Genomic DNA, 22,356 nt, shown 5'->3' on the forward strand with positions numbered 1-22,356 from the left:
TAATAGACTTTACTTTGAAGAGCAGTTTTAGGTTCACAGCAAAATTGTGTGGAAAGTACAGAGACTTTCCATATACCTCCTGCCCTCACACAAACACAGCCTCCCCCATTATCAACATTCCCTTCTGCAATGTTGCTGCGGGGATTAGAGTTGAATGTCTTTGAGAGGCTGTTATTCAACCCGCTGCAGCATCCTTTGGCGAGCATCGTATTCCTAAGATTCGTCCATGTTGTCTTGTGTCAGTAGTTTGTTGCTTCTTTGCTGAGCAGTATTCTGGTATATGACTGTACCACAGTTGTGTGTCTATTCTTCTGTTTATGGACATTTGGGTTGTTACCAGTGTTTGGCTATTATGAATAAAAATTCATTCTTATATTGTTTTTCACTTTTCTTGGATAAAAACGTAGAAGAATTGCTAGATCACAGGATAATTGCATGTTTGATTTTTCATGTGTTTATTAGTCATTCCTATATCTTCTTTTGTGAGGTGTGTGTTCAAGTGTTTTGACCATGTTTTGTTTTTCCTAGGTTGGTTGTTTTTTTATTATTAGTTTGTAGATAATCTTTCTATGTCCTAAAAACAAATCCTGTGCTATTATATGGATTTCCACATTTTCTTTCAGGCTGGGGCTTGCAGTTTTCTTTTTGTAATAACATCTGATGAACAAAAATTTTAAATTTTGATGAAGTCTGATTTCTCAGTTAAAAAAATGATTAGTGCTTTTTATATACCATCCAAAAATCTTTCCCTACATCCAAGTCTTGAGGATATTCTCTTATGTTTTCTTCTAGAAACTTTGAAAATTTAGCTTTTATGTTTAGGTCTATGATCCATTGCAAGTTAATTTTTTGTGTAGGGTGTATAGTAGGTGTTATTGTAAATTTTTTTCTGTACAGATATCTAGTTCTTCCAGCACCACTTGTTGAAAAGATTTTTATTTCCTCATTGAATTGCATTGACACCTTTCTCATAAATCAATTAACCAAGTATGTGTGTATGTATTTCTGAACTCTTGTCTGTCCCATTGGTCTATTTGCCAATCCTTGGCCAATACCACCGTTTTAATAAATGTAGTGGTACAGGAAGTCTTGAAATCAGGTAGTGTAATGTTACTCTCTTCTTTAAGATGATTTTCACTACTATAGGTCAATTTTTGGCTTATATCACTGTTGTGAGTTGAATGGTCACCCCCTTCCCCCAACGATATGTTTAAGTCTTCACCCCTTGTACCTGTGAATGTGACCTTATTTGGAAAAAGGGTCTTTACAGATGTAATCAAGTTAAGATGAGGTCATACTGAATTAGGGTGGCCCCTAATCTAATATGACTGGTGTCCTCAGAAGACGGGAAGAGACACAGACAAAAACATACAGGGGAAAGGCCATGTGAAGATGGAGGCAGAGATCAGGGTGATGTACCTACAAGCCAAAGAAAGCCAAATATTGCCAGCAAACCACCAGAAGCTAGGGGAGAGGCATGGAACAGATTCTCCCTCACAGCCTTCAGAAGGAACCAACCCTGCTGACACCTTGATTGTGGACTTCTAGCCTCCAGAACTGTGAGAGAATAAATTTCTTTTGTTTTGACCACCCAGTCTGTGGTACTTTGTTACGGCTGACCTAGAAAACTAATACAGTTAATGAAACACAACTCAAACTTGCTTAAGCAATAAGGAAATGACTATCTCTTACACCTCCAGAGTTGAGGGATTTCTGGTGAGATTCATGTGAAGTATTAGGTGTTAGGATGAGGTTCAATTATAAGGGTCAGAAATCCCCACAATACTGGCTTACACAAGATGGACATTGTCTTTTTTTTTTTTTTAACATCTTTATTGGAGTATAATTGCTTTACAATGGTGTGTTAGTTTCTGCTGTATATCAAAGTGAATCAGCTATACATATACATATATCCCCGTATCTCCTCCCTCTTGCATCTCCCTCCCACCCTCCCTATCCCAGACATTGTCTTTTATTTTTCTCTCATGTAGGTCTCTCACCAGGGTTCGGTTGGTATGGAGGCATCAAGACATCAGGATCTGGGATTCTTCTATCCTTTTGCCACCATCCTCAATATATGGCTTCCACCTCATGCTGTGAAATCCAGCTGCAAGTCTGTCTTCTATCCATCAGGGAGAAGCAAGGACGAGGGTGACTGCCCCCTTCCCTTGAGATTACATTCTAGAGGTTTGCATAGAATATCTCTGCTCAAAGCCTGTGGTCCAGAATCAAGTCACATGACCACTCCAAGCTGCAAGGGAGGTTGGGAAATACAGTCTTTATTTCAAGAATCCATGGGTCCGAAGGGGAGAGCTGATATTAGGAAACAGAAGTTTCTTCTGCACAGTGTCTGTAAAGGAATGCTAGGAGTTTTTGATGATTGGCTATAGGAGACTTAAGGAGAAAAAAAAATCTCATCTGGAAATAAAAATTTGAAAACTTAGAAGTGTTAGTTACAATCTTGAGAAGGGATGAGATAGCCTGGCAAAAGTATAGATGAGAAGAAAAGATCAAGGAGAGACCTGTAGGTCTCTTTAATTATGAAGAGGAGGATTCAGGGACTTCCCTGGTGGCGCAGTGGTTGAGAGTCCACCTGCCGATGCAGGGGACACGGGTTTGTGCCCCGGTCCGGGAAGATCCCACATGCCTCAGAGCGGCTGGGCCCGTGAGCCATGGCCGCTGAGCCTGCGCGTCCGGAGCCTGTGCTCCGCAACGGGAGAGGCCACAACAGTAAGAGGCCCGCGTACTGCAAAAAAAAAAAAAAAGGAGGATTCAACAGGGCCCTGAGAAGAAATGGTGAGGTGATTAGATGGATATTCAAGAAAAACTTTAAGGAGACAGTGGTTAACAGTGTACAAGGGGAAGAGATGCCAATTAAGATAAAGAACTGGTCTTTAAAAATATAAGAAGTTCTGATTTCCTGTTTCAAAATTATAGCTACCTCAAGTTTTTTTCTCAAAGGAGACCTGTGTGAATGAATGACCTCTGTAACTTGAAATATGTATAAACTGTAGTGTAAAGATTTTATGGTTAATGTAGGTTCAGGGTTCATGAAAGACAAGGCTCCCCAGCCCTCCTCAGTGAGGGAAAAGGTCACATCTGAACGGTGAGGTTACTTACCATCGTCATCACTATGATCAGGTGACTGGGGACCACAGGAAGCCCTGGAATAGAAAATGGAACCCAGCCAGAAGGCTCAAGGGTCAGAGGGTTTAACTTTTGCCTTTCGTCTGGTTCTAGGAAAGGATTCAAGGTGAACAGAGAAGTAGACTCGCATGTGTACACTAAGAGATAGGTAAGAGCATGTTAGCTAAGTATTGTTTGTGAGAGAGAAAGATTGGAAACAACCCAAGTGTCCATCAACTTGAGAGTGGATAAATAAATTACTCTGTAGTCATTCAATACAATTCTATTTGGCAGATAAAAATAAATAAACTAGATCTAGTTGAATAAACTAGATCTGTATGTACCAACATATGTAAAAACAAAGTTGAATGAAAACAGAGCATGTTCACGTTAGTTATGTAAATTTAAAAACCATACAAAGTAATACTATATTTTTTAATATGAACATATAAATATAGTTTAGGTACAAAAACGTGGACTGGGAGGGTACTTACCAAATTCATGGTAATGCTCCTCTCTGGGGAGGGAGCAGATAGGACTTGGAAGGATGAAAAAGGGGATTTCAACTTTTTCTGCATTGTCCTATTTCTCTTAAGAAATGTTTGAAGCATATGAAAAGGTGGTCAATTTAATTACTTATTAGGGAAATGTGAATTAAAGCTACAGGAAGAAGAAAAAAGAACCCACAGTAAGATGTTAGTACACAGTTACCAGTATGGCTAAAATGAGTGAGTCTAACAGTATCATGTGTTGACACAAATATGGAACAACTGGGGTTCTTCTACATTGCTGGCGGGAATGTAGATTCATTCAACCACTTCAGAAAACTCTTCGGCAGTATCTTCAAAAGCTAAACAGATGCCTATCCTGTGATTCCGAAACTCACTTCTAGGTATAAACCCAAGAGAAGTGAGTATTTATGTGCACCAAAAGAAATGTCCATGCTGTACACGGCAGCTTTATTCATACTAGCCAATGACTAGAGATACTCATACCATTTGGTTATTCTACTTCTAGATATATACCCTAGAGACTCTTACTCTTATACACTGGGAGACATGTGCAGGAATACTCCTTGCTGCACTACATTACGGTAGCAACGGCAGCAACACAACTCAAATCTCCACCAACAGGAGGACGGATTCATACCGCAACAACGTGGATGAACCTCCTGGACATTATGTTAAACAAAGGCAGCCAGATAGAAAAGAATACATACAGTATGATTTTAAGGAGTTTTAGTCGGCAAAAGTAATTCCTGGTGACAGAATTCAGAACAGGGGTTACCATAGGGGTTACTTATGGGGTGCTGTTGACTGCAAAATGGCATAGAGAACCCTTCTGGGGTGATGACAAAATACTACATCTTGATCTGGATAGTAATTACACAGGTGTATCTATAGGTAGGAATTTACCAAACTGCACTCAAGATTTGCATACTATATCATATATAAGTTACATCTCAAAAAAATCTGAAGCAAAAATGACCAAATATTAACATGTGTTAGTTCTCATTGGTGGGTACACAGAGTGCTATTACTGAATTCTCTATATTTTCCTGTACGTTCATATTATAATTAGGAAAGAGAGGGAGCAGTAGTTCTCCATAATGGAAGTGACACCGTCCTAGAGGTGGTGACACTTTGAGTTGAGGCCCCTGCCCATTCATCTCCCCAGCGCTTGGGCAAGGGAGTTCCCTTACAATGGGGTGCAGAAGACATCAACCAACCAACTTCTCCTGGTAGAAATAGGTGATCTTCACTGTCACTCTCTTAGTAAATTGGCATGGCTGTTAAAAAGTGGGGCTGCTCTGTAGGCTCTTTTGAAGATCAGCTTAACTGATTCTTTAGCTGAGAGGGCCCCTGAGCCATCATGCAAGAGCTGGGCTGGGGTGTCCGCCACCCTACATCCCAGCCTGACCAAAGAGGGAGAGCTTCATTTGGAAGGTAGCCCCCTGGCCTCAGCTCACAGACCGGCTGCTGCTCCGTTATCCCAGGGCATGCCCAGTGGGTACCACAGCAAGTCAAAGAGCACGAGGAGAGAAAAAAGAATTTAATAAGGGAGGTGGGAAAAGGAAGTAAAAGATGCACGTGCCTTGACTGTTGCTTCAAGGACCTGGGTTATCTGCACTCTTATTTGGAACCTCTTCCTCCTGTCTGCTCAGTTCTCCACCTTACACTGTGGAGAAAGGGAGGATGTGGTGAAGCCCAAAATGGCTCTGAAACCATACAGACTTGCCTTTTTTTTTTTTTTTAACATTTTTATTAGAGTATAATTGCTTTACAGTATTGTGTTAGTTTCTGCTGTATAACAATGTGAATCAGCTATACATATACATACATCCCCATATCTCCTCCCTCCTGCATCTCCTTCCCACCCTCCCTATCCCACCCCTCTAGGTGGTCACAAAGCACTGAGCTGATCTCCCTATGCTATGCAGCTGCTTCCCACTAGCTATCTATTTTACATTTGGTAGTGTATATATGTCCCATGCCACTCTCTCACTTCGTCCCAGCTTAACCTTCCCCCTCCCCATGTCCTCAAGTCCATTCTGTACTCTGCGTCTTCATTCCTGTCCTGGCCCTAGGTTCATCAGAACTATTTTATTTTTAGATTCCATATATGTGTGTTCGCATATGGTATTTGTTTTTCTCTTTCAGACTTGCTTCACTCTGTATGACAGACTCTAGGTGCATCCACCTCATTACAAATAACTCAATTTCATTCTTTTTTATGGCTGAGTAATATTCCATTGTATATGTGTGCCACATCTTCTTTATCCATTCATCTGTTGATGGGCACTGAGGTTGCTTCCGTCAGACCTGCCTTTCCATCACTATGTGACTAGCTTATCACCTAACCTCTCTGTGCCTCAGTTTCCTCCTGTGTAGAACAGAAGCAGTAGTTCTACCTCTCAGGGTTGCTGTGGGCCTGGAAATGGTGCATGCCAAGACCTGCCCTAGGAGGCCCTTGATAACCGCAGTAAGATGCCTCCTTTCCCTCTGAGACCGGTTTGTGGGTCAGAGACACTGGGAGCGCCGTCCAATAGCACTCTGAGCGAGGATGGTTGTTGAGCACTCGATATGTGTCTAGTGCAACTGAGGGACTGAAACTGTCATTTTATTCTATTTTAGTTGCTTTGCATTTAAGAAGCCACCCGTGGCAAGTGGCTACCGCATCGGGCAGTGCAACGTGCAGGGCTTTCACGGTCAGGACTCGTCGCCTGCCAGGCGGCTCTCCCTCTACGCAGTAATTTGTTCTCTTAAACTTCTCCTGAACAAAGTCGGGGCTGCAGTGAACACCCAGGACCGTAGTCAGGCTCTGGGGCTCGGGGATGGGAACAATGAAGGTTCGTCAACTCCTGGACTCCACCGACTTCTGTCCCTCTGGCCCCCTACCCTCTCTACTCTGTCCGCCCGCAACCCTCAAGTCCCTCGGGGGCAATGGGGAGGAGACGCGCGGGAGACTCCCTCTGCGGCTCCCATATGGGTCTGGGTCTTCCACGGCTTTCGCCTACTTTATTCTTCGCAACAAACCCAGGAGGCTCAGCATTTCCATTTCACAGATGAGGAAACTGAGGCTCGTGGAGCTTCAGGGCACAGGGCGGGAATCAGCCGAACACCAGCCCTAAACCCTTTGGGGCCTTGGTGTCGCCAAAGCTACTTTCGTGGGGCGCGTTGTCAGGGCGCGCGGGGAAGGCGGCGGGTAAATATTTGGGGCTGTAACCTGGGCTCCGGCGACTCCGCGTCACTGCGGTTCCCCAGCGGGCGCGTGGCGAGGGCGGTGCCTGGGGGACAGGGGCGTCTCTGGCGCGGCGACAGGGACAGACCCGGCGGCCAGGCTCCCGTGGCCCCGCCCCGGCCCGCCCCCGCCCGCGGCTATAAGACCTTGGGACTGCTGGTGGCTGCGGCCCGGGAAAGATCTGGCGGGCGGACGGCGCAGGCAGCTGCGCGGCGGGAGCGCAGCCGGACTAGGGGACAGGCAGAGCGGGACGAGGAGAGGGGACGGACGGCCTCAGCGGGAGCGCCTGCACGATCCCGCGCCCAGACCTCGCAGGACTCCCCAACGCGCGCCGGGCCTAGCCCGCCCATGAAGCCGCCAGCCGTGCAAGGCAGCCCCGCGGCCGCCGCGGCCGCAAGTGAGTGGGGGTCTCCTTAAAGCCGGGGCCTTGCGCGAAAGAAGCGGAATCCCGCGTCGTCTCGTTTCATCCCTCCCCCAGCCTCACCGTCGGGACTCTGCCCCGGGGCGGGTTCAGCCTCCTCCCCACGCGGGGCTGGGGGTCCGAGCCCGACACGTCACGGGCGCATCCTGACTCAGTCCTCCCACCGCCACCCGGTTCACACGCGCCCCCGGGGAGCGAACGCGGGGAAGAGCCCCCGACAGCGCGTGGGAAAGAGTTCGGCTGTGTCACTTAGATGCGTGACCTTTGGCCTGCAACTTCCCCGGGTCGAGGCTCACTTTCTTTATCTCGAAAACGGGCGCGACACCAAGGCGCACTTCAGGGGGTGGTGGTGAGTATTAAAAGATAACAGCGAGCAACGGGCAGCGACAGCCGGGCTGTCCCCGGGCCAGCGCGCGGTCAGCGTTAGTTAGCGATCCTTGGGAACCGTGCGGCCCCTGCCGGGCCCGGGGTGGGACGGCCGCCCCACCCCACCCTCACCTGAGCCCGCCGTCCCTCCCCAGCCCCGGCCTTGGACTCGGCCGACGCGGGGGACCTGAGCGACGCGCTGTGCGAGTTTGATGCGGTGCTGGCCGACTTCGCGTCGCCCTTCCACGAGCGCCACTTCCACTACGAAGAGCACCTGGAGCGCATGAAGCGGCGGAGCAGCGCCAGTGTCAGCGACAGCAGCGGCTTCAGCGACTCGGAGAGTAAGTGTGGCCCCGCCGGGGAAGGTGCCGGAGCCCTGGGGACTCCCCGTACCCGGCCCGCGGAGGAGCGCTCTGGGCTCGGGGCTCAGCTTGCTTATCGGGGCCGGGCGGGGTTATAGCCCCAAAGCTCAGCGCGGTCTCTAGGACTCTAGGCTTCTCCGGGGCTGCAGGCCCGGCGGGGGCAAAACCTCTGAGGATGGTCTCGGGAAGGCTCTTGGAGGGCAGGCTGGTCTACCTGCCTCCGGCAGGTGTCAGGACGCAGGAGGGTCGAAGCGGTAGGACTCCTGGGACCCCAGCCAGGCCTTCCCGCGGCTCCCCGACCTCCTCTCCTTTCCCCTTCTTTCCCCTCTCAGCCGTATCTTCAGAGGCTGTGGAGCAAGTGCTACAGGCATGGGGTCGGGGCGCATGGGAGGGCACAATATGGACATATTTGTGAAACCAGGAAAGATTTCATAAGCTCCCGTTCTTAGATTTTTGAAACACTTGCACTTTCTTCTGGCCCTGAGCTCCCAGACTTGTTGCTACACTGCCCGAAGTTTGAAAGAATCCCTGGCACTGCTGAGTTCAAGTATTTAGAAAGTGTCCCTCATCCTTCAAGCAGGTCCATCACGTGGACGGCTGGCTCTGACTCCCCACCCAGTTGGGGGTGGGCAGAGAGCAGATGGGCCCAGAGCTGCTTTCTGGTGACTTTGCTCATAGTGACGACTACCCCCCGCGTCTCTCTGTCCTAAACAACCTTGTTACAAAGAGAGACCATTTTTTCCAGGAACTCGAATGTCCCGATAGGATTTTGGATACCTTTTCAGGCATCAAATGGCAAATCGGGTGACTTTTCAGTATTATGTGACTGGTGTTTTACCCAACCTGGATTACTTCCTATTTTTCAAAGTGAATTTTAAACATTTCTGGGTAATTCTTAAGGCTTCATTCCCTAGATGGGCTACAAGCGTGAATGTCACTCCCTTTGTTGTCCTTGACTCTGGAAATAAAAACAATGACCTTTCCTTGTGATTCCCTTCTTTTGAAATCCGAAGCTCCCCCTTGTTACAGGGCAAAGATACAGTCCTAGGCTTACACATGAGCTGTCCTTCTGAAAAGGAATAAAGGACACTCGCCACCCAGTTCAGGCTTTGAGTCAGAAACTTGAGTTCCAGCTTGACTTTTCTTGGCAGCCCTGCCCAAGCGTTAGAAATAATTGCAGCTTTTGAGGTGAAAGGGAATGGAATCGTATGCTGTTAATTTTCCGTTCAGTATGTTTGGACTTTGTTGCTAATGACCAGACCGCTTATTTTCAATTTCAAAGAGAAGTCTAAAAAATTTTGAAATTTGTCTCCATGTCTGTAGCCAAACTTAAATATGTCTCCTTCTACTGGGGCATGGAGCAAGTTATTCATCAAGTACAAATTCTCTCCCCCGTGGGAAAGAAAGCTGGCACAGTCTGTCCGGTGCCGCTGTCTTGCAAAGAACAGCTCCTTTCTAAACCACAGCTGCATTTGGCTAGAATACGGTCTGAGCTCACCCATTCATGGGTGATTGCAACTCCCCCTGGGTAGGGTTTCAGATCTGGGATCTGTTTTCAGAGGCCTCAAAGAAAAGGCACTCGAAACACATTCTTAACAGTTTGGGGGGAGATATTTGGAATAGTCTGTAGTTTTTCTTAGGGTATGTGTGTGTACTTTGTTTTCTGCTTTTGTTGTTAACTGTTAAACTAACCCTTAGTTTGGTGGTTAGAGAGGTAAATGGGAGGGTGTAAAGAAGGCTCAGATGACATTAGTCTTTTCTATAACTGTGTAGTTTGGCCTCCATGAGGCAGGTTAGAAATAGTCCTGGCAGAAGCAGTGTGTATCTAGATAGTGATTTCTTAAGGACGCATAAGATGTGTCTTAATTGCCGCTAAGAATGGATCACAGACATTTGTTGTACTCATTTGTCTGTTTAATGCTTTTCTGTGGAAGAGAATATTTGAGAGATGTGGATCCTACTGAAATTTAGCCCACCAAAGGGGAGACACACCAGGATGATCATAATAAGAGCAGCTCTCTCTCTTTTTTTTTTAAATTTATTTTTTGGCTGCATTGGGTCTTCGTCGCTGCACGCAGGCTTTCTCTAGTTGCGGCGAGCGGGGTCTACTCTTCCTTGCGGTGCGTGGGCTTCTCATTGCGGTGGCTTCTCTTATTGCGTAGCGCGAGCTCTAGGCGCACAGGCTTAGTAGTTGCGGCACGCGGGCCCTACAGCGCGTGGGTTTCAGTAGTTGCGGTGCGTGGAGGAGCAGCTCTCTTTTGCCAGGCTCTTTCTATGATTACTATTATTGTTTATTACCTCTAACCATTAATGATCTCTTTGCTTTGCTTTAAATGTCTTATCTCATATGATCTCTGCTACAGTCCTGGAACGTAGGCACTGTTGTCTCCTTTTTTCTGATAAAATAGTGGAACCAGTTGGGCTGTCTCTCTCTCTAAGGCCTTGCTCTGTCACCATGGATGGTTGGCTGGTATGTGAACCAGGTCCTCCGGGATAGACTTGATGTCTCACTGGACAGGGATCATGTGCCTGCTTATCAATGGTGGTTGTGTTTGAAGGTGTCTCTTCAAGGCAGTGGTCACCTGGCCGGGTCTGTGGAGCCCAGGCTGAGCTCTGTTAGGGCCCTGCATGAGGAGTGGGCCTCATTTTCTCTAGCTGTGAAATGGAAAGAATGCTATTTAATGATGATGTTAGAAACATCCATAAGCTCATGATGAGGAAGAAAATATTTGTTCTGTTTGATGCTTTTAAGAAAATAATAAAATGCACATGTCACGCTATGTCACATAGGTCAGAGACATTTGAGCCAGCGTCTTGTGTGAAAATGTTATGTATGAAGCTCTAAACCCTTGGGACCTTGGTTTTCACTCTACCTTTTACAGCTCCATCACTCTGAAGATGTACCTACTGCATTCCTGGTTTTTGAAGAACCCTTCCTTTTCTCTCAAAACAAAAAAAAAAAAGATGAGAAAGACAAATATTATATGATATCACTTATATGTGGAATCTAAAAAGTAGTACAAACGAACTTATTTACAAAACAGAAACAGACTCACAGACATAGAAAACAAACTTATGCTTACCAAAGGGGAAGTGGGGAGAGGGATAAATTAGGAGTATGGGATTAACAGATACATACTACTATATATAAAATAGATAAACAACAAGGATTTATTATATAACACAGGGAGCTATATTCAGTATCTTGTAATAATCTATAATGGAAAAGAATAAAAAAGGAATATATGTATGTATGTGTATATATATATATATATATATATGAATCACTTTGCTGTATACCTGAAACTAATACAATATTGTAAATCAACTACACTTCAATTAAAAAATATTTCGCTTGCTTGCATCCAAAGGAGGAAAAAGTAGACATTCCTTCTTTCACCCAGAGAAGCAAGTTACTTAGATAGGAGAGAAGAACGGATATTTAATAAGGAAATACTCTTTCCTGTTTCCACGTACTGGGAATCCTTCTAAGACGTGAAGAGGACCAAAATAACAGTGGCAAGACAACTTCACATTAGGGGTGGCATTCAAATGGGGGTTGATGAAAATAGTTCCTTTTGTTTCTTTCTTCTAGATCTCGGTTCCAACAGGTAACACCAGGCACTTTCATGAGAGCAGTTTCAACTTTGGCGTAAAAGGGCTGCACAGTTAGGACGGCAGCGAGGTTCAAACGCGATACTCAGACGTGCTTCAGGCATTGTGCACATCTTTGGTTTGAACGTATTTTGAAAAATCTGTTGTTTTTTCAGTATTTTCAAAACCGTAAGCGCACAGCATGACTTCTGAAATGTGTTTAATGACATTTTAACTCATCAGATACTAAATTTTAACCAATGTGTTAATTTATGATTCCACCGATTGATTTTATAAGAAGTTTCTAATATTAACTGGAACTTTAAAAGGTGATGCAAACTTCTATCTTTGACGGATTGGAGTTTCCTTTTTCCTTTGAGCGGGGAAGTGTTTTGCTACTTAACAGAAAATGTCTGAAGTCTACTCCGTATGCTGGGGCTATTATGATTTTGCAGGGCCATTGTAGGGAATGAGGAACTGGCTTCTTTAGCATGTGCAGGACCTAGAACGTCTGTATTTCTTTGCCTCGACTATTCTAGCTTGGCCCTGGGAGAGGGGACTGTATGGCCCCTGGCGGGGGGCATGCATGACAGGTAGCCTATTGGCTGATCTGGCCTAAGAGCCACTGAGACCAGAACTTGAACTTGTTCAAGGCGGGAGAGACTGAGGAGTTAGGAGCCCTCAGGGTGTCCCCGTGTGTGTTAGGAATTCCAGGCAGGTGACAGGTGTCACTGGCTGACACCTGGAGGGGTATCTAGAGGGACTGAGCAGTCTCAGAAGGGAAGCGGGGGCGATAGTGCTGAAACTGAGAAACGTTTTCTTATTTCATCCCACTTTCAGGGAGGCTGTTGGAATTTAGATTTTGAGGGGGAGATTCAACCCACCTCCCCCAACACCCGCATACCATTCCCTGTGGCAAAAGGGAAACAGGTCCAAGGCTTTCTTTTTCTCAGTTAATTACTGTGGTTTGCTTGCCTGAAATGTGTGGGATTGTTCTATATTTACAGGAGCTCTGGGCCAGGGTTACTGTCTGTGGTTTCCCTTTCCTCTGGAGTAGCACACGCTGGTGCCAACCCCAAATTACCTTTCTCTCCACCCCCAAACGAAAAAAGCACGTCTACCTTTTAAACAAGCCTCTGTTTTTGTAGCTGAGTTTCCCAAGCTCTGCTGGTGCTCCTGCAGTTAGATGTTTGCATATTTAATATGTTCACATTGCTTTTGATGATGTCTTAGAAAACTTGGTCCCTGAATTCGCGGTTCCTGGCTTCAGCGCACCAACTTGACTGGCCGAGGACATTTCTGATGGGGCTTTAGAGCTGATAGCAGTAGATGTTGTAAGGCCCTAAAATATCTGGTCTTGCCACCTGCCGCGGTTCCCCAAATCATCAGTGTTATGTGTCCCTTGAACCCCTGTTAATGGCAGCACCTAATATTGGGTGGGGCAGCAATACATTAGTATGCTATCAGCCTGTGACACATTCCTGTCCTTTATCAGACTAATGAGCTGTTATTTCTAGAACTCAAGAAATAGAGTTCTAGGGGAATGAAAAGAACAGGAAGTCAGGCTTTGCTTCCCTTTTAATATACACCTAGCATGAAATCTTGTTCACTGTAAGTCCGTGGACTGAAATTTTATTGGATAAAGGGTAAAGAGAGGTCTAGAGCTTGGGGTACTTCCGTGTCTGTGGGTTTGTTCTTGGAAGGTTTGTTCTAGGACACCTCTGAAGATAAATTTTCTCTTAGGAATTTATCGGAAGAAGTGGAAGAAGCCTGGCCCCAGAATCTTGAGTCTTCTTACTCTCTGTGGTGACCTTTCTTCTCCTGAGTGTGTCCTCCTCCATTTTGTTGGGAAAACAGAATAAAAGCAATGAAAACCATAGGTATCACATGGAGCGCCTGGCTTACTGATTCCCCTTTCGCAAGAGAAGAAACTAAGGCTCTGAGATGAAGTGACTTGCACAGGGTCACACAGCTTTCACACGGCCTCGGTGCCACACATCTCTAGGGTGGCAGCTTCTGGAGCTCCTGCGGTTGTCCTGGTCATTGTTTTTGGGAATGACGTGTAGAGCAGTTATGAACACAGGGTGGAACTCAACTGTGGGGAAGTTTGGCTCAGGGGTGCTGGGGGTTCATTTCCTTTTGATGGTTGAACACTCTGGAGCCTGGAGTCAGGTTGGGCCCAGACTGTGCACTGGAACTCATGGGAATAGAGAGACGTCAAAGTGTAGCAGTGAACTGGTGCTGAGATTGTGTGTGTGTGTGGGTGTGTGGGTGTGTGTGTTTGCCCCCTCCCAAGGGATGAGTATACATGGACGTAAAATTGATGGAGAGTCGGGGCAGAACAGAGGTGAAGTCCCAAGTCAGGAGAAGGGCCTGCGGTGCAGGGTGTGGTGGTGAGACTGAGACCAGGGGTGCTGCCAGCGAGTCCTGGGTTCAGCACTCTGGGCCAGGGTTGGGGGTGATGCTCTCAGGTGTCCTTTGGAGCCAAGGATGACGTTCCAGAGGCCTCATACTCCTTTCTCCTGGCTCTCGAGTCCGGGCACGAGGCCTGCTTCCCCAGGGCCCTCTGTGGTTTTCCTGCCCCCTCAGTCTTACCTCATCTTTTCCCCGCAAGTCTCTCGGGTTCTATTTGGGGGCGATTCTCCTGACTCTGACGTGGCGACAAGCAGTAATGAGACGCGGTAGGTCTGCGATGGGCGTGACCACTTTCCTGTGCGTAGGGAAAAGGCCTCCCCTTGAGAAAATCCAGACTGCTGCAGAGGGCGGCCCAGCTGACAAGCGAGCAGAAGGGCTTCCCATGTTCAGTTCCACTGAGTACAAGCGTCTTGAGAAATATTAATAGAGGTGCCACCGAAAAAGTGTCCCAAGGGCAAGTAAACCAAGGGAAATAGGGCTGAGCTGGTTTCTTTTCTTTCTTTTCTTTTTTAATATTTATTTATTCATTTGTTTGGCTGAGTTGGGTCTTAGTTGCGGCATGCTGGATCTTTTGTTGCGGCGCCTGGTCTCTTCGTTGTGGCTCACGGGCTCTAGAGCGCACAGGTTTAGTTGTCCCATAGCATGTGGGATCTTAGTTCCCCGACCAGGGATCGAACCTGCGTCCCCTGCATTGGAAGGCGGATTCTTAACCACTGGACCGCCAGGGAAGTCCCTGAGTCTGTTTCTTTATCACAAGATGCCTCCGGCACATTAAAGTGGGGTTACATCAGAGGACTCTCCAGGGGTGCTTGGTGTTTCTTAGAGTTCGTTGATCACACAGTTCTTCTCAAAGGACCACTATTCTGGGAAGTAATTTCTGGGGAAATGTAAGGGTAAGGTTTGGTGTTTCAGATCTCAGTAGGTGTTCATCATCAAAGCCTTGAAAAAGGGTTGTTGTCCTTTTAGGTGACCCGGGCTGGACCTAAGAAGGAAGAATCGACTGTGAGGGCTGGGCATGTTTGGAAAACTGAATGCGATGGGTGTGTCGGCCAGGAAGACAAGATGGCTCCGGGGCCACCTGGTCAGGGGAGAGTGGGAGGACCAAGAAGGAGGCCTCAGGAACTGCTCCAGGAACTTGGAGCAGTCTTTAGGGATGAAGAGGAATTCTCCTAGGACCAGAAACCTTTGCTTCTGAAAACCCTTTTTTATTCTGGGCATGTCTTTTTTTTTTTTTGCGGTACGCGGGCCTCTCACTGTTGCGGCCTCTCCCGTTGCGGAGCACAGGCTCCGGACGCGCAGGCTCAGCGGCCATGGCTCACGGGCCCAGCCGCTCCGCGGCATGTGGGATCCTCCCGGACCGGGGCACGAACCCGTGTCCCCTGCATTGGCAGGCGAACTCTCAACCACTGCGCCACCAGGGAAGCCCTGGGCATGTCTTTTGTAACTTAGTCCTGTTCATTTTGAGTTAAGGGGACCAAAGAAGGGTGGTTTTGCATCTTCCTGAGCTGGAGGTGATTGGATGAAACTGAGCGAATCCCAAGGAGGACAGGGAGCCTGACCAGGTCCTCATGGTTCAGCCACCCTCTCTCACCCGAACAGCCTTCCCAGAACTCATCTCTGCTACAGCCGTGCCTAGCTTTGTGTTTTGTTTTAACTGGGAAGGCTGTTCCTTTGTGACCTCAGAGGCCACATCCTGCTTCCGCCGCTGGGTCTTCCTTTGAGCCTTTGAGTTAGTGCAGCTCAGCCAGCAGTTCCTTTCTCTGTCACAGCCACACAGCTGGCTGGCCGTGGGTTGGTTTCCTCCCCCTTGGCAGAACTTAGAGAAATAGAATCTCAGAACTTCAGAGCTGGAAGGGACTTTAAGGATTATTTAGTCCAGCTTCCCATTTTATGGATGGGTAAACTGAGGCCCAGAGACATTATCTTCTCAAGGGCATCTGAATACTTAGTAGCTGGGCTGGTTTCCTTAACTCAGCTCAGCCCTGCTTCTGGGACCTTGCCTTGCTCTTGCTCTGGTCTTTGAGGGTATGACAATGTAGGCAGCAAATCACCCAAACTGTAATAGACAACCTGTGGGAGAAGAAATCTTTATCTTTGACCCTCTAGCTTATCCCCAGAATGTAGGAGCTCAGGAAAACCATGACAAAGACTCTCTCATGAGCAGGCAGGGAGGATTATCAAGTCATGGGATCCAACCTTATCTTTGTATTTTAGGGGGTTCAGAGGGCAGAAGGGACATTTTTCAGGAAAGATGGTTCCTTATGTCTCAATCCCAAGGGAAGCCCCTCGCCCTCATCGGCCAAGCATTGGCTTAGCTGTCAGTTAGACACCCACTGGGCAGTGGGCTCCGGTTTGTCACAAAGGAGGCTGGTTTGGTCATGATGATCCTGTCACCCGCTTCTTTTTTTTAGGGAAGCAAGGGCCTTTGGTGTGCCTGATTGAAGACACACACACACATATACAGGCACACTCTCCTGCCTGAACTCATTTGGGGGCATAAATATAAAATCTGGAAACCAGCCTATTTTCTTTATAACTTTGCTCCTTTGGGAGATAAACTGTTGGTTGGCAATAGACCATAAGACTGAAAATCGTTTCTAATGAGTTACATTCTCTTTCCTGAAAGGTGCAGATTCACTTTATAGGAATAGCTTCAGCTTCAGTGATGAAAAACTGAATTCTCCAACAGACAGCACTCCAGCTCTGCTCTCTCCCGCTGTCCCTCCTCGGAAAGGTAAGTTCATTAGTTGGATTGTGAGTGTTTTTGCTTCCTTCCTCCCTCCTCCTGCTTCTCAGCCTCTTCTTTCTTCCCCCTTCCCCCTAACCAATCTTTCCCAAATGTGCAAAACAAATAGAGAAGACTAGTATCTTAGTATAGTACAGCATGGAATGGATTTTGTTATTTCTCAGGATTTTGATCAGCGTGAAAGTGAAATCAAATAACTGGGGGGCAGGAAACCAAATTCACAGGGAGAAAAGACGTTTAGACTCTAGACTTTGCTTTCTGTCTTGTGGTGTCATCAAGACAGTGTCAAATGACAGTGCCCTCCCAAGACTGGCTGGTTCTAGAATGTGAAACTCAGCAGTTAGGCTTTGCAGAAAGTTGGGTTCTTTTTCTTGCATTAACTCTTTAACTAATGCTTTCAGATGACCAATTTAGCAATTAAATGGGGTCATCATTAAGAAACAAGTAATGATCTAACATAATTCAGAATGGCAGCTCCATCCTGCCTCTACTGTGATATTAATAGGCCGAGAAGGTTTTTAAAGACGCATGAGCAGTTTCTTATATTTTAGAACTAGTAACGTGTCTCCAGCCAGAGAGCTGAATGTTCTTTTATATTGGGCAACTGCCCTTTTGAAAACAAAAGCAGTTTTTTTCCCTTAAGAAACATTATACTTGCTGAAAATAGTTGCAGAATGCAATAAAAGTGGAACATAGTTAAAAAGAAATATGAAGATTCCATCATTTTCTCCCTCTGGCATGAAGGCAGAATTTCCCCCTTTTTCAAAAGGACATTTTAAAATTCTCTTCTCAACATAACAATGTTAGCAGCCACAGGGGACTCTGCCGTTGTCCAGCCCTTCATCTGTAATGGATCTATTGAATTGAGAGAGACAGAACAGTCTAGAAAGTGGCTTAAAATGTGCCCAGATTTGTTACCTGATCCTCAAGAGGTAGGAATTAAAGAGGAGAAGAAAGCCCTAGTGGCAAATTGACTTTAAGAGCTAAGAACAATGAGCTATTTGTGGCCAGCGGGGGCTAATTAATAAAAATATCCAGTAGTGCATTCAGAGAGGGCATGAATGATGAACTCTAGAGAAAAAAGTAAGATACACAGAAAGAAGTACATGTCTCAGGATATAGAGGGAACAAAATCATAATGAGGACTTGTTACTCTGTGCTGGCACCTGGATGGGATGAGGCTGTCTAGACCCAGGAGCTTCCTGTCGCCTTCTCTGTACCATTTTGACACGGAACTGTAGTGCTTAGTTCATTCCATCCTGGAGGTACCATGAGGGCTGAAGCATTGCCCTGGAGGGATAGCATGAACAAAATTGCGTCAGGGGAGAAGTTTAGCAGGAATTAGGAAATCTGGGTGTCCATTCCACACAGTGCCGTGCTCCCCGAATATTTTGACTAACTCAAATCCTACACAATCAAAAAGTTCAAACTTTTAATCTTCCTTCCCTGTCCCTGTCTCCCCGCATCTCCCAACTTTTAAGGTAGTGAAGGGAGATACTTCTTCCAGGTTGCTGGGATAGGGGTGGGGTATGGGGGTGGGTGATGAACTACAAAAACCAGAAAGAAACATTTAGGCTAATCTTCAGAATAAGTTTCCGAGTTGACTCTAAGTAAACCCTGGAGCAGCCACTTAGGGTTGATACAGGACACTCTTTAATAAAGTCTCTGAAGACAAAGAGATGGGGTCACATAATTCTGGAAAAGTCGGAGTCATCAGCTCTCTTGGATATGGAAACTGAGCCCCAACTCTTGTTTTTCAGCCAAACTAGGAGACACGAAAGAGCTAGAAGACTTTATTGCTGATCTCGACAGAACCTTAGCAAGTGAGTACATGCCTGGTAGTAAAAAAAAAAAAAAAATCAAACAGAAAACCCAACCAGCACCTCTGATAAAGTGCTGTAATGTTTACCAGCTTGCCTGGGGCAGGAAGTTACATCATAAGGCTTCGTTAGGCTCAGAAACAGGACCCTAGTGGCTCAGAAAGAAATTCTGAGGGTAAGCTTACATTGAAGTAGACCGTGTGCCTTTCCAAACAGTGAGAACTGACCACCAGCAAACAATGGCATTTTGTCTGAGAAATGGAGAGTAAAGTAGTAGTTAGAGCAAGATTGGAGCCTTACGAGCATGGTGGCCTGCCAGGCTTTTCAGAAAAAAAAATCAGCCTGTTGACCGTCAAGCATTACACTGACAGGCCAGGGGGTTCCATCTCAGGGGCCAGAGAAACTTTCACAAGTTAGGTCAGGGGTCTGGTGAGGTCTGACTTTTAGAGGGTTGGGTCTCCAAAGAGAGAATTGGCTTGGGGCGATCCTGAAACCAAAGACCCACGCCAGTTACTAAAAGACCTGGATTAAGTACGCAGTACCTTGTTTCCCACTGGCAGTCACACTAACGGCACCCCATTTTCCGTGACCAAACATTTTGAGACCTGAGGATGTTGGATCATAACTGCTACGGGGGCGCCTAGAAGAAGGGACCCTGAGAATCAGTCCACCCAGTCTATTTCCAAAGAACAGGATTGCAAGAGCCGGAAGGATCAGCTAGAGTTTCCCGGATGACAGTTTCAGCAACTCTACCCTTGGGGGGCCTTGTTCGGTCACAGAACAGGCCTGGAGAATTGCATCCTAGCCCCTTTCATTTTACAATGAAAGAGTTGATTTTCCTTAAGAAATATTTTACGCTATACTCTGCTAAATAGCTGGGTAGAATCTGAAAAAATAGATCCAAAGCCGGTTATTTAAAAAGAACTCTGTTCTTAAACATGGTTTCAGACAGACCTAAGTATTAGGTGGAAAGTTCTTGTGCAGTTTCTGTTTACTGGAAGATTTTGTTGCCCATTTTCTTATGTGCTGTACCATCCTCCATCAGAAGACTGTTTTGACAGAGATGATTGTAATTGCAGCACAGTTTATATTAGATCCATGTGACCTGCCTGTGGACTTCATGGAAATTGCAGCAGGTTACCAGTCATACCAGTTAATCAGACATATACTACGTGGGAAGGCTGCCATTAAGTTTGGTGCTTTGATGCCTGTCTGAGAGGTGTGCTCTGGCTAAGCATAGGAATTGTTGGCTTTTGTGAGTGGATCACCTTCTCTGTCTCCTGTTGACAGGTATGTGAAGCAAGAAGCTCTGGGTCCTTTCATCGTAAGGGAGAAGCTTCAGAGAGCTCTGAGGACCTGATAAAATCAGCCACAGAATTTGCTGCTGGAGGGGCCAGAGATGCTGCTCATCTACCACCAGGCCATTCTCATTCTTGTCCTAAAAATGCCTTTGGGCTCATCTCTGGGCAAGTTAGAAATTGACTTTGTTTACCCGCTTGCAGCGTATTAGAACAGATGACTCATGCTAATGTTGTATTTCCTCTTAAAACATAGCTTTTCTGTAATTTAAAGTGCTTTTATGAAAATATTTGTAATTAATTATATATAGTTGGAGACAGTACTATGCTTTTCCCATTATAATATATTTTTGTATGCAAATAAAGTTTGAACTGGAAGTCTGTCTTTTGTAAGCTTTCCTTTTTTTTTTTCTCTTGATTTCTTTCAATATATGTCCATCCAGCTAGTATTCAAGTGGAAATAACACGCCGCTTGACTTCTAACATGGACCCTGGGCGCTGCCGCATTGCACTAGGCACTAGGATGGTAAACGAGAGGAAGTGTTACTTTGCAGTTCATTCGGGGCTCTAAAGGGAAACACTGGCATACGATTGGTGGGAAATTTTAATTTGAGGGTTGCAGTTTTAATGAAAGTTGGGTTTCTCTTCTATCTCCATTCTCCTCCTTTCTTAGGTGTCACGGGTTCTTTCCTTCAATTAGGGGAAATACCAGGTGTACTCAAAATCCAGGGCAAGTTGGGGCAGCTGGAGGACTTATAAATGATGGTGCTCTCATAAAATCCGTGTGCTGAGGAAGATTTGATGTGCTGGCCTCTATGCTAATGTCCAGGTGGCTTCAGTGGAGCCGGAGGGTCCAGATGCAAGGTCTCCCATAAAGTGGGCTTCGCCTGTAGAGGCCAGTGACCCACCCCCCCCCCCCCACCCCGCACCTGCCTTCTGTGGAGGACGGGGAGAGGCATAAAAAACAGGAGAGTCCATACTTTTCTTAGCTATGCTTTTCTATCCTTAAAACATCTAAAATAACCAGGCATTACTTTGATAATCAGAATCAAGTTATTAAAAAACTCCAATCCTTATGTTCCTGTAGAACACAAATCCAAAGCATAAGTACTTATAATTTTATTTATATTTTCGAAAGCTAACTACTAATTTGATCTGTTTTTCAGGGCATTGTGCAACTATTCAATAAAGTACCTTTTCTTTAGCCTTTTTCTTTTCCCCAAATTTCTGGGAAAGCTTTTGGGTTGAACCCAAATATTTTCTTTATTGAGATGTAATTCACATACCCAAACATTCATCGTTTTGAAGTGTACATTTCAGCAGTTTTAATTAAAATAAATTAAAAAAATTTTTTTGGCCACGCCACGTGGCTTACAGGATCTTGGTTCCCTGAACCAGGATTGAACCCGCACCCTTGGCAGTGAAAGTGTGGAGTCCTAACCACTGGACTGCCAGGGAATTCCCCATTCAGTAGTTTTGAGTACCTATATTCACAGAGTTGTGCAACCATCACTATCTAATTCTCTGCCTCTATGGTTTTGTCTATTCTGAGTATTTCTTATAAATGGAATCATACAACATGTGGTCTTTTGTGTCTGGATCCTTCCCCTTTGCATACTGTTTTCAAGGTTCATCCATGTTGTATTCATTCCTTTTTACTTCATTCCTTTTTATGACTGAATAGTCACTGTGTGGCTCTACCATATTCGGTTTATCCTTTCCTTGGTTGAGGGACATTTGGGTTGTTTCTACTTTTTGGCCAGCAAATATTGCTCTGATGAATATTCATGTATACATTTTTGTGTGGATATATGTTTTAATTTCTCTTGGTATATAACTAGGAGTGGAATTTCTAGGCCATACGATAACCCTATGTTTAACTGTTTTGAGGAATTGTCAAACTTTTCCGTAGCAGCTGCGCCATTTTACATTCCCACCAGCAATGTACGAGGGCTCCAATTTCTCCACACCCTTGGTAACACTTGCTGTTGTTCATCTTTTTGAATATAACCATCCTAGTGGGTGTAACGTGGTATCTTATTGCAGTTTTGATTTGCATTTTCCTGATGACTAATGATGTTGAACATCTATTTATGTGTTTACCGGCCATTTGTGTAGCTTCTTTGGAGAAATGTCTATTCACAGCCTGTGCCCATTTTTAAATAAGTTGTCTTTTTTATTGTTGAGTTGCAGGAGTTTTCTATGTATTCTGTATACAAGTTCTTTACCAGACATCTGATTTGAAAATTTTTCTTCTATTTTGTCGGTTGTCTTTTCACTTTTTTGTTAGCGTCCTTTGAAGCACTAACTTTTGATGAAGTCCAATTTATCTATTTCTCTTTTGCCACCTGTGCTTTTGGTGTCATATCTAACCATTGCCTAATTAAAGGTCACGAAGAGTTACTTGTATATTTTCTTTTAAAAGTTCTATAAGATTATACAAATCTTACATTTAGGTATTTGGTCA

General features: G+C 45.6%; 1 protein-coding gene across 1 annotated transcript; it reads left to right on the forward strand.

Annotated features, from left to right (window-relative positions):
- The first annotated feature begins 7,023 nt into the window (after positions 1 to 7,023).
- Positions 7,024 to 20,267, forward strand: RGCC (regulator of cell cycle). The gene is made up of 5 exons (XM_067713971.1): positions 7,024 to 7,264; positions 7,810 to 7,995; positions 16,652 to 16,759; positions 18,532 to 18,594; positions 19,882 to 20,267. Exons 1-5 carry the CDS (start codon positions 7,216 to 7,218, stop codon positions 19,887 to 19,889), a joined length of 414 nt encoding a protein of 137 aa, XP_067570072.1. The 5' UTR covers positions 7,024 to 7,215; the 3' UTR covers positions 19,890 to 20,267.
- The last annotated feature ends 2,089 nt before the right edge of the window (positions 20,268 to 22,356 follow it).

Source organism: Pseudorca crassidens, chromosome 18 (genome assembly GCF_039906515.1).
Source record: "Pseudorca crassidens isolate mPseCra1 chromosome 18, mPseCra1.hap1, whole genome shotgun sequence".
Classification (NCBI taxonomy): Eukaryota; Metazoa; Chordata; class Mammalia; order Artiodactyla; family Delphinidae; genus Pseudorca; species Pseudorca crassidens.